This window comes from Rhinopithecus bieti, unplaced genomic scaffold (assembly GCF_001698545.2).
Source record: "Rhinopithecus bieti isolate Rb0 unplaced genomic scaffold, ASM169854v2 scaffold_83527, whole genome shotgun sequence".
Classification (NCBI taxonomy): domain Eukaryota; kingdom Metazoa; phylum Chordata; class Mammalia; order Primates; family Cercopithecidae; genus Rhinopithecus; species Rhinopithecus bieti.
Genome location: NW_016837625.1, coordinates 1,663,853 through 1,678,127, shown reverse-complemented (window position 1 = coordinate 1,678,127; position 14,275 = coordinate 1,663,853). Strand labels below are relative to the sequence as shown.

General features: G+C 38.9%; 1 protein-coding gene across 1 annotated transcript in view; it reads left to right on the top strand.

Moving 5' to 3' along the window:
- The first annotated feature begins 212 nt into the window (after positions 1-212).
- RTN1 (reticulon 1) overlaps positions 213-14,275 on the top strand; it is a 38,474-nt gene continuing 24,411 nt past the window's right edge. Inside the window, exon 1 of the mRNA XM_017865860.1 lies at positions 213-580. Coding sequence (XP_017721349.1) covers positions 520-580 — 61 coding nt within the window. The 5' untranslated portion in view covers positions 213-519. The remainder of the gene's footprint in view (positions 581-14,275) is intronic.

The following is a 14,275-nucleotide window of genomic DNA, read 5'->3' as shown; positions in this document are numbered from 1 at the left end:
CAAGCCTGACATTTATGATGCCGTTGACTTGGCCTTGTCCAGCAGGTTTCTTGGGTTTCTCAGAAATTTCTAGAATATGCACCTCGCATATTCTGGGAGTCAAGAACTCCCAGGAACAGCCCAAGTCCCCCTCCTCTCACCCCCACCCTCAGCCTTTTTTCCCCTCCTCCCAAACCTCCCACCCCCTGTCCGCGTCAGCGCCTTCCCGGCCAGAACCGCTTTACCCGTCTCCAGGGTAGCACCCTTGGGCAGCCCAGCCAACGCTGTCGCGTCGAGCGGCGCCCGCATCCCCATGCGCGCAGGCGGCTCCGGAGCCGCGCCGCGCTGATTCGCTGCCGGCCGCGCAGACTGCGGCGGCAGCGACGCTCCCGCCCCTCTCCGCGCGCCGCCTGGTGCAGCCTCAGTCTCTCCGCATCCGCGCGGCCACGGCTAGCCCAGCCGCAGCAGTCGGGCACCAGTGCTTGAGTGCACGCTCGGCGCCCGCGAGGAGAGACACGGCGAGCCGCCAAAGCCCGCACGATGCAGGCCACTGCCGATTCCACCAAGATGGACTGTGTGTGGAGCAACTGGAAAAGTCAGGGTATTCTCTTTATTTCAGTAGTGCATGCCTGAGGCGCACGGGAAACCCGGGACCCGGACTCATCCATTGTGCATCATTTCACCTGTGGGACCGGTGCATGCTTTATACCCCGGAGCTTTCTGTTGAGGGGTAGTAAACCTGTTATTTCAAGAATCAAAATGGATGGTGCTTGGTTGTTGTTTTTTTCTTTTCTTTTTTCTTTAACCCCACCCCCACCCCTTTGTTTTCTTATTGTAATGCTGGTATTTTAAATAATGCATCAGTCGCCTCCTCTGGGAGTTCTTTTGGGATCTGTGGATCATTCAGTACTTGTTTAATGTTTTCTCATCGCCGGAGTTAAAGTGCTTTCTTATTGTTTCCTGCATCCCAGTGTATTTATTTCTGCCCTAAGGTTGAAATCTCCTGGCAGAACCATTAACTGAGAGGGCTGGAGTGCATTCTTTTAAGAGGGACACACCCATTTCAGGGTTATTATTTGTGATCACACAAAGGAGAGTAGAGATGCAGACTAGCTCTCGAAATCCTGAAAATATGATGGCGTAGCCACATATTTGAATGGTTCACTTTGAAATATTTGGGGTTTTTTTTCTGTCATTGGAGTAACCTGTGACTACTGTTTATTAATAATAGGTATCTGTGAAATAAATGGAGGGAAAGAACGAAACAGTGCCGTGGCCCTTGGTATAACAGATTTATTTTGGAATAGTCCATATTAGCACTGGGTGTGGCTACCCTCCAGCCTCGTTTGGATTGCTTTTCAGCCATTTTTATTCAGCCTCACACTTCACACATCCATCTCTCCTTTGTTACATTAAAATTCACCTTGCTCAGTTACAGAGTATGAGGAGAAAGATAATTTGCAAGAATGAATTGTGTGTAGTAACTTGGGTGTTTGTCGGAGGTACTGTGTCTTTTCATATTTAACAAAGATGGTTCTGAAGAAGGCGCGTTTAATTTAACCTGCAGGGTTTTGCAGCATCCCTCAGGAGACCAAGAATACTCTGGAGCAGCAGCTGATTTTGTAAAAATCTGGCATCTTCCCCTTGTAATTTTATATCACAGGAAGGATAGGACGTCCTTTCATTTTTAATGCCTCTGTGGGGTTTTGCTTCGGTATATATTTTAAGAAAAAGTAAACATAAATCTCAGAATTAAAAGCCTACTTACCTTGCCTCTTGTTTGTTGGATTGGGTGGCAATGACATAAAATCCAATCGTCTACTTCAAATTATATGAGTGCTGGAAATACAGTTGTCAAAAGTAAATCGATGGAGCTGATAAATTTAAAAGCCAATAAATAAGAAATGTATGGCAATTGAGGCTCAATGTTTTGAAGAATGATGACAATTACGTGGAAGAGCATATGTTCAATATAGAAGGCAGCTGTGAAAATATTTTGTAACATTTTATTCTTATTCTGTGTTTAGACCCATCCAGTTTATTTGATATACACCACCTTACAAACAACTATAGCTTGATATAATATCAAATTTAGTTGGGCATAAACACTGGTTTTTAGACTAAGATTATGAGTTTCTAGTATTTTTAACAAAAGTAGATATTCAAAGATGGCAGGTTTTCTGTTCTATTTGTGTAAGATATTCACAAAATCTTCTGAATTAAATATCTTAATCTATTTCAGCACAATCTTACGGGTTTTGACTTGGTTGCCTCAGTTTATGTCTCCGAGGTTTTAAAAAATCACATGGACTTTTATCATTAGAAATTAACACAAAATGTCATAGTTTCACCATTGAAGAGAAAATAATTTTTCATTTCTGATGTAGAGCTACTTGTGAAGATTAATTGAAGATCACTGAGAATCTTTTATACTCAGCAACCTTTAGTAGTCTTCGGTACCACTGATTTCCTTTTGTCAGATGGAACAAATCCATTATCTTGAAAACTGACTAATAAGTAACTGGATGGGAGGACTTATGAGCACAAAAGAGAAATTGTAAGAAGTGAATTACTCCTTTTTTTCTCCTCACTGTGAGAACTTTTAACCTTAACAGAATCTACATTGAAGTTTTGTTGTTGTTGTTGTTGTTTAGCATTTTTAGTGTATCCTCTTTCCTTTAGTTCCCTTATTATCAAAAACAGTTGTTCTTAACCCTGTCTGCCTGTTAGAATCACCTGGGTAGCTTTAAAAACCACAAAGGATGCCTGGGCCCCACCCCTTGCGATTCTGATTCAATTGAGCTGAGTATCCGTATTTTTTAAAAAGATCCTTAGGTAAGTTTAATATGTAACCACGGTTGAAGTCACTGGAATATTATTATTATTTTGTAGAGACGTTGTCTCACTATGTTGCCCAGGCTGGTATCAAACTCCTGGCCTCAGGCAATCCTCCTGCCTCAGCCTCCCAAAGTGTTGGGATTACAGGCTTGAGTCACCATGCCCGGTCTGGTGTGTAATAATTCTTAGTGAGCCAAACCCATAGACCAGCAGAGGTCCAGGATACCCAAAAAAAAAAAAAAAAAAATGCGTGTGATCTAGAAGCAGCTGTGAATGCAGTGGAAAAAAGTCAGTGCAGCATTGTTGATGTCCTCCAGAAGGATTAGGAGGGACAAGTTTTACTTGGAAAGGAAGTAAGCGAGCTTTCGGTTTTCTTCGTATTATTAAATACTACGTGGAGAAATTGCAGCAGATTGAATATTTCGTGAAGACTCCACTGAAACTAATTATGGTGTTCCATAAACACTGTAGTGCACATGCAAGAGGAACCATATCAACATACATAATTTCAGCTACAGAAAAGAATGTTTAAAGAAAGGGAGGCTAAAGTCCTCCTTATATATACCAAACCACACCAATTCTGCTTCCAATTTTAAAAAGTTATACTACCACCAAGTATTGGTTAATAATCAAAGCACATTCTACTCAGTGAAAACAAAATGAGAATTAAATGACAACCTAATAAAACACCTATATAGATAATAATCTTACAGATCAGTACCATCCTACTATTTACAGGACTCTTTTACTGAGTGGTTTGTTTGAATTACTGCATTTAGTCCCCACAAAACCTGTGCGGTGTAAGTTTTATTATTGTCCTCATTTGGAGAGGATGCCTGAGGCTTTGGTAAGGGCACACAGATAGTAATGCCAGAGGCTGGCTGCAAGCCTGCGCTGTCTCCAGAGACCCTCACTTCCCACTGCTCCACCTTCTGCCTCTGAGGTTGATGGCTTTTTCCTCAATGATTTTTCTAAAGGTTTAAATTATCTATGTAATGGTGATTCTATGGGCTTAATAACCCCTTCACATTTACAAGTCTTCATTTTGCACATGTATTCTCATCTGAGCTTTTCAGTTTACTCTTGGACATTATGAGGCTCAGAAGTTAACTGACTTGCCCAAGGCTTTTTGGTAGCAAATTGTGTAGTAAAAGGTGATTGTCTTGGCTTCAAATCCATAACTCCTCCCATCTCAGCACTCACTGCCTATCTTACTAATGCTAAGTTAGAGAAAATGAACTCTCATCTACCTCATCTGAGATATTTTCACAGACATTCTAATCTTTACAAATACAGCAAAATTTAGCAGCAAGGCCGTGATCTTGACCAATTTATACCATGGTTGTCACTGTCATCACCACCATCATCAATTCATCATTCTAAATTCTCTGTAAATATTAGCTATGTGCCAGTTGCTATCCTAAGCTCTTGTTACATACCTGCTTTAATTAAGCCTCCGTGAGACTTTTTTTGTGACTCTCATGTTATAAGTAACTAAGGGATTTAAGAATGAGAGGGGCAGCAGTTTGCCCCAGGATGTAACTGGGTTCTGAACACAGTACATTCTGATCATGAAGCCTATACTTTTAACACTTCTACTATACTACCCAAATCCAAATGATGTTGTACTAGGGGAACAAAATTTGATAAGAACCATGCATTCACAGGATTCTGTTTGTTCTCTAAAGATCATTTTTTCTCCCCAGACCTCACTGTACTCAACAAATTCACCTGATATGATGCTTAGTCTTATATGGTGGATTGATACATGTGTGCCTGGGACTAAAGGTCACCTCCCACTTTACTCTGTGCGGCAGCATTTTGTAGTTACAGATTGCCAGAATGTAAGTTATTGATGAAAGATGAAACAGTTTCCAGAGAGCATAACCTAAAGGCAATCATTTTTTTACAAAATATTTTGAAACTTTTATGCTGGTCTACAGTGCTCGTGGAAACACTTCAGGATAATCTGTTCTGAAAGGAGCTAGTCTGAAACGTTAAAGAGCTAAGCATTCCAGAACACACAGAGGAAATAATCTGTTTTAGCTACAGTAAATGAAAAAAAAATGCATGCCTTTGGGAATAGTATTTGGGAAAGACATTTTACACATACACATAACGGCAGACTAATATCACCTTTTATCAAAATCAGCATTTTTAGACCCATTATTATTGAAATATTGTACAAATATTACAATGTAAATATTAACATTCGCAAACTGCCTGGCTCTGAAGATTCTTATGGGATCCAATGGGAAAAATGCCTTAGCTGGGGAGATGGGGATTTTTTTTCCCCCTTAGTGAAACCAAACTCTTATTATGCAGATAATATCCCAAAAGTAGGTAATCAATCACTCCATTGAAAATAAAGTTCTTTTCAAGATGTATTAACATTTTCAAGAGAAACTTTTAAGGAAAGATTTCGAGCTCTGGGAGGGGAATAATGGCTTTTTTTTTTTTTCTAAAATGAGGAAGGCACATTACGAACATTTTCATTTGTACAAAGAGAGGTTCAAATAAAGCCACTAATTACCCAAAATCCTACCACCCAGAGTTAATCATTGTTAAGATTTGCTGAATATTATCTAGATATTGCATAAAATGAAACTAAAGGGCTAGGTAGGCAACAAAACAGTGTTTATAAAATAAGATTGAATATATTACAAAAAGTATTTAGAATAATTTAACAGAAGAAGTGGACATGAAATTGAAAGAATTGTGAAACTTCAGATACATGTTTCTTTATTATATGAGCTTTTCCTTCCTGGAAATTGAGAAAAAGACTATGATAAACATCAAAAGGTTTGAATCATTTTTAGTTACATGTTGCAGTTTTAGACCTACAGATGGACGCTCTGCAGTGTCCAACATTTTTTTTAAAGATGCATTATGGGTTAGAAAAGTTGACAAAAATGCTGATCTAAATTTACATCTTCAACTCTATTTTAATTTTTCTCAGATTTCTGTGAATACTTCTTTCATTAAAAAATGATAATCCTACTATTCCACGATAAAAGTATTATGATTACTATATATCAATAGGGATTATGGATGAAATCTTCCATTATAGTTACCACCTTCCTTCTTCATCATTTTTAAAAAGTCTCTCTTTCCCTCCTTCTCTCCCTCCCTTATATTTGAAATCATAATCTGTATACAATTATTTCTCATCTTGAGACCAGTTAATATGTTCTGGAACAGAATGTGAAGAAATTGATATATTTTAAATTACCTTATAATAGAATTAAATTCTAAAATCCACTGAATCCAACAAAACCAGATCTATTATGAGTTAGGCCTTGAGTGGTTAGCTTTCAGAATACCACTTTTTAAAATAATTAAATGTTTGTCACAGGCAAATTTCCCATCCTCCTCTTAAGTTGTGTGCATGTTTGCACCCATGTATTGTTGATACACTGTCACCTTTCTAGTTCTTATGAAAGTACAGTCCGGGCACAGTTGGCTCACGCCTGTAATCCCAGCACTTTGGGAGGCCGAGGTAGGTGGACCATCTGAGGTCAGGAGTTCAAGACCAGTGTGGGCAACATGGTGAAACTTCATCTCTACTAAAAATACAAAAGTTAGTCAGGTGTGGTGACACACGCCTGTAGTCCTAGCTACTCGGGAGGCTGAGGCAGGAGAATTGCTTGCACCCAGGGGGCAGAGGTTGCAGTGAGCTGAGATCATGCCATTGCATTCCAGCCTGGGCAACAGAGCAAGACTCCTTCTCAAAAAAAAAAAAAAAGACACACAGCCATTCAAAGAAATATGGCTGCCTTATAATTAAGTTCATAATTTGAAAGCTAGGAATTTGACAATGATTCTTTAAAAGCCATCTTCTGCCTAGGTGACAGTTAATAATTCTAACTACTTTAAAATCTTGATAATTACAATTATATTCCAAACTTACAGCATATATTTCAAATTAGAAGATTGTTAGGAGTTTTAAAACTTAAAAGTATAGTGTTCTATTTTTCCAAAATGTGTTTGAGCTGTGTCTTTAAGTTCAAGCTGAGCAAAGTTATTTTATTGCTTCATGAAATAAAATTCTAAATTCTTCCTTATTTTATATGTTGCCAAAGGAAAAAGCATAATTTCAGCATTACTCTTGAGCTCTTTGATAAAGCTGGTGTTAACGTTGAACAAATGAAACTCACAACTACAAGTTTTAATTTTTAGAATGTATCGCAGTTGTACCCATTTTACAAAGAAAATGCTTTAAATGTAGTCATATGTTATCTCCTTTCTTCAGAAATAGTTCACCAAACTGCAGATTGGCAAATTTCAAATTTGGTAATAATTGACATCAAGAAGAACATGATATTTTATTGAATGGAACAGAGGTACAATGAGAAATCAATCCTTTTGTCTTTTTAGTTGAAGAAATATTTTTGCTGTTATCATCTTGGCCCAAATTTTAAATGTATTCATTTTTTTAAAAAGGAACCAACAACTGTCTTATCTCGTGGTCCTTTTCTATTCCACTACAATGATGGGTTTTAAGAAGGGGTGACACGATCTTAAGATTTTGTGGCTAATTATGGTTGATGACTAACAGACCAAATGAACAATTTGTATTTGAGGAGGTCAAAAAGCTTAAAGAAAGAAAAAGTACATGAAGATAGTCATTCTTGAGTATCTCAAAATTCTTTCTTCATGCCTCAACTATCACATTCCCAAAGACTGTCTTTTCCTCCCTGTGACCATCTCTTCCTTTGATCCCAGTTATCCTGTGAAGATCCCTCCAAGTGAGCCTTGGCTTTGCAAGAGATCTAGGAGGAGGAGGAGCTTGCCCAACTGTCTGAAATACTCAGGCCCTGCTGTTTCACTTCCTGGGCAGGCCCATCCCACCATGGTCACCAAGGGTTTACACATCATTATGTTAACCTGACAGCTTGGAAAGAATGGGAATGTTCTAGTCCTAGTGGTTAGACCTAACAAACAGGAATCATATTCATTTCTAACCAAGGAAAATGTTAAGCCCTCCATAAGGATAAAGTAGTTTTTGCCTTCAGTCCAGCCCGAGGAGTAGCCATTCAGGAATAGTGTAATTCCTTTTGTCTCTCATGGAAGAAAAGCAGCAGAGATTAGCTGTTGGCTGTGGCTTTGACACTCAAATCCTTCATTTTCCTTTGTTCCACCAAAGCTCATTTAAAGTGGTGGATTAAATGCTATGCTCTTTTACTATCTATAGCGAGCACCAGGCTTAATGTGTCTTTCCTTTCAAAACATCCACAGAATTACATAAGAGTCTAGAAATCGTGTTGGCATTTTTCTCTTGACAGTCACATAGGTTGTAGTTAGGAGGTGTGAGGGAAGGGCCTGGAAAATGAAATCATAGGTGTCTTACTAGCAAAAGTCCCTGCCAGCAGTTTTCCCTCTGGCCTCAGGGCTCCTAGATTACCATGTGAACCTTCAACTGATGCGGGATCTTATCTTGGTAAATGAAACTCATGAGTAGAAGATGTCATCTTTGAAGGTCTCTATGTTAAAGTATTTTATTACATCTACTTCTGTTTTCTTTCTCCAGTTTAATGTCAAACGAGGGAAGATTAAAGTAGGAAAAATTACTTCTATTTTTTCTTGTTAACATTTTGTGGTGATATTTTGTTTCCTTCATGAAGATCAGTCAGAAAAAAACTGATTCTTAATCACTGCTTTGGACCCTGGGTTGGAAACAACTGAGGTTTGTGTAGCCTTCTTACTGTGTCCACAAAGTAGTCAATTATTGTAGTTAAATCATTGGAAGCTTGCTAAAAAATAAATTTCAACAGCATGTCATTTTTCAACAGTCCTTTTGTTGAAATGCTGATATTATTAATGAACAGGAACCTCTCACATTTTCTCACTTGGCATTTATTTATTTATTTATTTATTTGTTTATTTAGAGATGGACTGTTGCTCTGTCGCCCAGGCTAGAGTGCAGTGGCTTAATCTCGGCCCACCGCAACCTCTACCACCCGGGTTCAAGTGATTCTCCTGCCTCAGCCTCCCAAGTAGCTGGGATTACAGGCATGTGCCACCATGCCCAGCTGATATATATATATTTAGTAGAGGCAGGGTTTCACCATATTGGCCAGGCTGGTCTCAAACTCTTGACCTCAGGTGATCCGCCCACCTCAGCCTCCCAGTGTGCTGGGGTTACAGGCGTGAGCCACTGGGCCTGGCCTCACTTGACCTTTGAAAAAGTAACATTAACTTGTCACATAGCAAGTGGTTTAGTGCTGCCTGAAATATTTTCTGGACCAAAATGGAATAAAATTACACAGTTAAGAATATGGTACCATAATGCAGATAATTATGCATAATTTATTACCATTTTATGTTATCCACTTATATCACATTTTTTGCCTTATAAATAAAATATAAATAGCGGCACTACTTGTCTTTTCAGTTCATACATTTTTAATAAACTTTCTGAATAGTGTAGCCACTATTGGGTCATTTGAATGCATTTAAAATATTTTACTAAAACAAAATTTGGACTATGGCAAAGGAGTTTCTAGAAACTTGACATAGGATTTAATTTCCACTTAGCTGTTAATTCAAACCTTGGATCACTTCTGTTACTCTTCTTTTGTTATTGATTGGATTCTAGAAATAAAGGGAGCACTGGTTTCAACATTTGATGTTAGAATTCTTCAGATCTGCCACTTCACTTTTGGTCAAATTTATTCTAAGACAGTCCCAGGCAGGCTGCAGTGTGTGTGCTCATAGCTGTGGTTTGAGGACCATGATGATCACCAAGCCCAGTTCATTTATCAGATTGACAGGACATACTGATCTCTCATTTCAAAGGCAATGTGTTTCTCCTCAGTTTTTAGCAAAGTAGCTTTAATTTTTACAACTGGCAAAGCAATATAGTAATATGCCTGTCCTAGTAAGTATTCTTAGTTACTGTATACTCAGATGTTGAAACTCTTGCCTGGATTTTCTGCATTAGGAGGATATTAAAAGAGAAAAGCTGATCGTACTTTGTTATACCAGAAGACCACCGGAGGTAATTCATTCCAGTAACAGAGTTATATTTTTCTTACTTGGGTTCTAAGGAAACTTTATTCAAATACCTACTTTTCTGGATTGGGTACTATAAAGCTTCCTACACAAGTTGATATCACTCTAAGCAAAATCAAAATGTGAAAAATTGGCATTTACACAGCAGATTTGGAATGCAGAAATTCTCTACTCTGATCCCATCACCTCCTACCCTTCCCGCTGAATCATCAGAACTTCAGGCCATTTCCTGGCACTCTGACCACACATGGCCATTGCCACTCTCCCAGTCTATCAGTCACCAGCCATCTAGACTGTCCGTCATTTCCAGCCTGAACCCTAGGGTTGTTCATTTCATTTCATTTCTGTCCTGCTGGACCTTAAAAGAGTCCTCTGATCATGCTCCTTGTGCCTCTTCACAGCCCTGGACCAGCCCCACCACCCATTGATCAGAACATTCAGGACCTAATTCTATTGAATGGATCCCCAAGAAACCCTTGACTTTAACCAAGCCCTCTTCACTTTTGGCAGTCCATTTATTCATTCCTTTTGAAGCCTTATTGTATTTTCTAAACCAGCACTATTTAATAGGAATATAAGCCACAAATAAAATATTCTAATAGCCACATTAAAAGAAGAAACAGGTAAAATTCATTTTNTCATTTCCAGCCTGAACCCTAGGGTTGTTCATTTCATTTCATTTCTGTCCTGCTGGACCTTAAAAGAGTCCTCTGATCATGCTCCTTGTGCCTCTTCACAGCCCTGGACCAGCCCCACCACCCATTGATCAGAACATTCAGGACCTAATTCTATTGAATGGATCCCCAAGAAACCCTTGACTTTAACCAAGCCCTCTTCACTTTTTGGCAGTCCATTTATTCATTCCTTTTTGAAGCCTTATTGTATTTTTCTAAACCAGCACTATTTAATAGGAATATAAGCCACAAATAAAAATATTCTAATAGCCACATTAAAAAGAAGAAACAGGTAAAATTCATTTTGATTATATATTGTATTAATAGATCAAAAGTATTAGCCTTTCAACATGTCAATACAAAAAGCATTAATGAGATATTTTACATCCTTTTTTGTACTAAGTCTAAGATCCAGTATGTAGTTGACACTACAGAACATCTCATTTGAGACTAGCCCCGTTTCACACACCCAGTAGCCTTATGTGACTCATTGCTACTGTACTGGACAATGCAGGCCTTGACTTTTCGTACCCTCAAGTCCCACCATTAATCTACTTAGTCTCAGGAACCTCATGACTCATTTTCCAGGGAAAATTCAAGTTAATTTCCCTCGCTATATTATTTTACCATTTGAGGTTATTTCCATTCCACCTCAACACATATCTGTGGCCACACCTATAACTTCCCAAAATGTCCTTCCATCTTTACCTCTTTTCTTCCTTCTTTGAAAACAACTGTGATTAATCCCATTTTTTCCTTCCTTCATGGAGACTTTGCTTCAGCAAATCTCTTTTCCAAAATCTTCACCCCTCCCTTCCCACTAACATTCCTGGGTTTTGCTCAGCCTAAAGGTTTACTTGTTGCTACTCCTCCCCAAACTATCATCTTCTTTTTTACTTTGAACTTCCCCCCACCCAGCCCCTTACAATAAGGCTTCCATCCCCACTACTCCTAACACTGCCCCTTGCAAGGTTATGAATGACCTTTCTTTAAGTCTCCAAATCCAGTGGTCCTTTCTACATTTCCATTTCCTTGTTATGTCTACAGCATTCCACACTGTAGCTTACTTACCCCTTTCTTCTGGGTAATGGCCTTCTCCTTAGCTGCCATAACCTACACTATTGTGGGGTCCTTTCTAACAGGTGGACCTCTCTTTTCTATGGACCCACTTATTCCTTTGGTTTCATCCTAGACTGCATCCCTTAGCCTTCACTCCATTGGAGATTTCTTCCACTCTCATGGCTGCAGTCATCATATCCATGTAGAATACACCCAAAAGTAAATATTCAGCCTCCTGTACTAAATTTTAGCCCTGCATTTCCAATGGCCTACTGTACATATTCATCTAAATATCATTGGATATATGATATTAAGGACCATGTTAACTCAGAGCTACTGTGACAGAGCCTAAAGAGCGAGTCATTTAACTTCTAAGCTTTTAAAACAATTAGTAGTGTGTGCAGTTGTCAGCCTCCTCATTTCATCTCTGATCTCATCTCTGCCCCAGGCTGTGTTAGAATGCCCTGCTTAGATGTCATCATGTCAGAATCCGGAGATTTAAAGACAAGTGTCAGTTTTTCCCCAAACCAGTTCACCCTCAGATTTCCTGTTTTTGGCAGTGATACTAATTACTCAATCACCCAGCTTTAAAATGTTGTTTTCACGCTTAATTAGCTCTGCCTCGTTTTCTCCCACAGTTAGTCACCATTCTTGTCAACTAATCCTTTGTAATATTTCCTTTTATCCATCCCATCTCCTTAACAAATTGTCTGCCACACTCACATACCATCCCACATCCTCTTTCTACGTCGATTCTAGTACTATCTCTTCCGCAAATTCACTTTTGCCACCTACAACAGTACAAGATGTGTTGGCATTGAGACAACATTTGTTAAAAGATTGTTCAATCTTCTCAGCTAGACCTAAAGTTCCTTAAAAGCAGGATCCAAATTTTATGATTTCTTCATTCCTGTGCTTACTTAGATAATAGGTGATCAATAACTTTTAATACTGAAATGACTTTTACCCAAAGAAATTTCTCTTTAAATATCTAGTTCTAAAAGCAGTTTTAAATATAATCAGATTTCCCTAAACTAATTTTACATAACTTTTGGGGACATTTAACATGTAATGTGAGAGAGGCAACTATTTTGTTTTGGGAAAAGCATCAGATTTAGGGTTTGATCCTGATTCTCCTATTAACTAGCCAAGATACAAGAGTAACCACCCAAGGGGTTCACCTTGCCTGCTGCCTAGACGAGCTGATTCATCAAGACGGGAACTGCAATAGAGAAAGAGTAATTCAAATTAGTCTCTCCGAGCATTCAGGGAGCAGAGTTTTTAAGGATAACTTTGTGGGTTGGGGGAAGTCAGTGAGCCAGAAGTGCTGATTGCTCAGGGATGAAATCATAGGGATTCAAAGCTGTCTTCTTGTGCTCAGTCAGTTCCTGGGTAGGGGCCATAAGATCAGATGAGCCAGTTTATTGATCTAGGTGGTGCCAGCTGATCCATCAAGTGCAGGGTCTACAAAATATCTCAAGCACTGATCTTAGGAGCAGTTTAGGGAGGGCCAGAATCTTGTAGCCTCCAGCTGCATGACTCCTAAACCATAATTTCTCATCTTATGGCTAATGTTAGTCTTACAAAAGCAATCTAGTTCCCAGGCAAGAAGGAGGTCTGCTTTGGGAAAGGGCTGTTACCATCTTGGTTTAAACTATAAACTAAGTTTCTTCCAGAGTTAGTTCAGCCTACACCCAGGAATGAACAAAGACAGCCTGGAGTTTAGAAGCAAGATGGAGTTAGTTCAGTTAGATCTCTTTCGCTGTCTCAGTCATCATTTTGCAAAGGTGGTTTCAGTCCTTCCCTTTGGGTTTTATAACACCTTTATCTTAAGGAGTAGGCTGTGAAGATGGGAAAAGGCCGTTGACTGCTCTGGCTTTTTCCTGCTGACAGGGGATGAGTAGGAATGGGAGTGAACCCCAAGGTGAGAAGAGTAGAACTGCTTTGCAACTATCTGAGTGTATTCATATAGGCCTGGCTGGGATTTCAAGGCTTGAGTGGCAAAAACAGTACTCTTATTTATAGTTTTACTACAGTGTTTAAGTGAACAGCCTCGTATAAGGTAAATAATGAGTTCCAAGATGAGGAGTACAATTCCCAGTTTTAAAAGCAAAGGTTTGAAAGTGTTAGTTTGGGGACTTCTAACCCACAAAGAATTTAGAATTTAGTTTAAACTGCAGGAAAAAACTCAAGAACAGCTAACAACAGTGTATTATAGTTTTCTTTTGAAGTATAATTTTCTCTCTCGTCACCATTTTGTTAAAACAAATTATGAGAGAAATGATTTGTTTATAAAATAAGTTTTACTCTTACTGTACTTGGCCTGATTATTTGCATAAAGTACAGCAAGAGTAATTATTTTCATGTAGGCTTTTTTAATTGGCTTTGATAGAACTCTCTTCCATGAAGAACTTTCGATAGTACTTTTAAAAGCTGAGCCCAGTAGTAGGTTTGTACCCTTTAATACCTATGAGGTGGGAAAATTCCTCTTCTCTTGAAGTCCCAAGATAACTTGGGGTTCCTAGGCCTGTTATAAAATGACATTCTTTACTTACCACAGGTCAGGAACCTTGTACAGGGACTCTGTGGACAAGGTATGAGACCAGATTCCCCAACGGGCTTTAGTTGGCTTTTAAGTCAACTTTGATTCTTTAAAGGAATCATGCCATTCCAGTTAAAGCCTTGGTAAAATAACCAGTTTCTCCATTTGT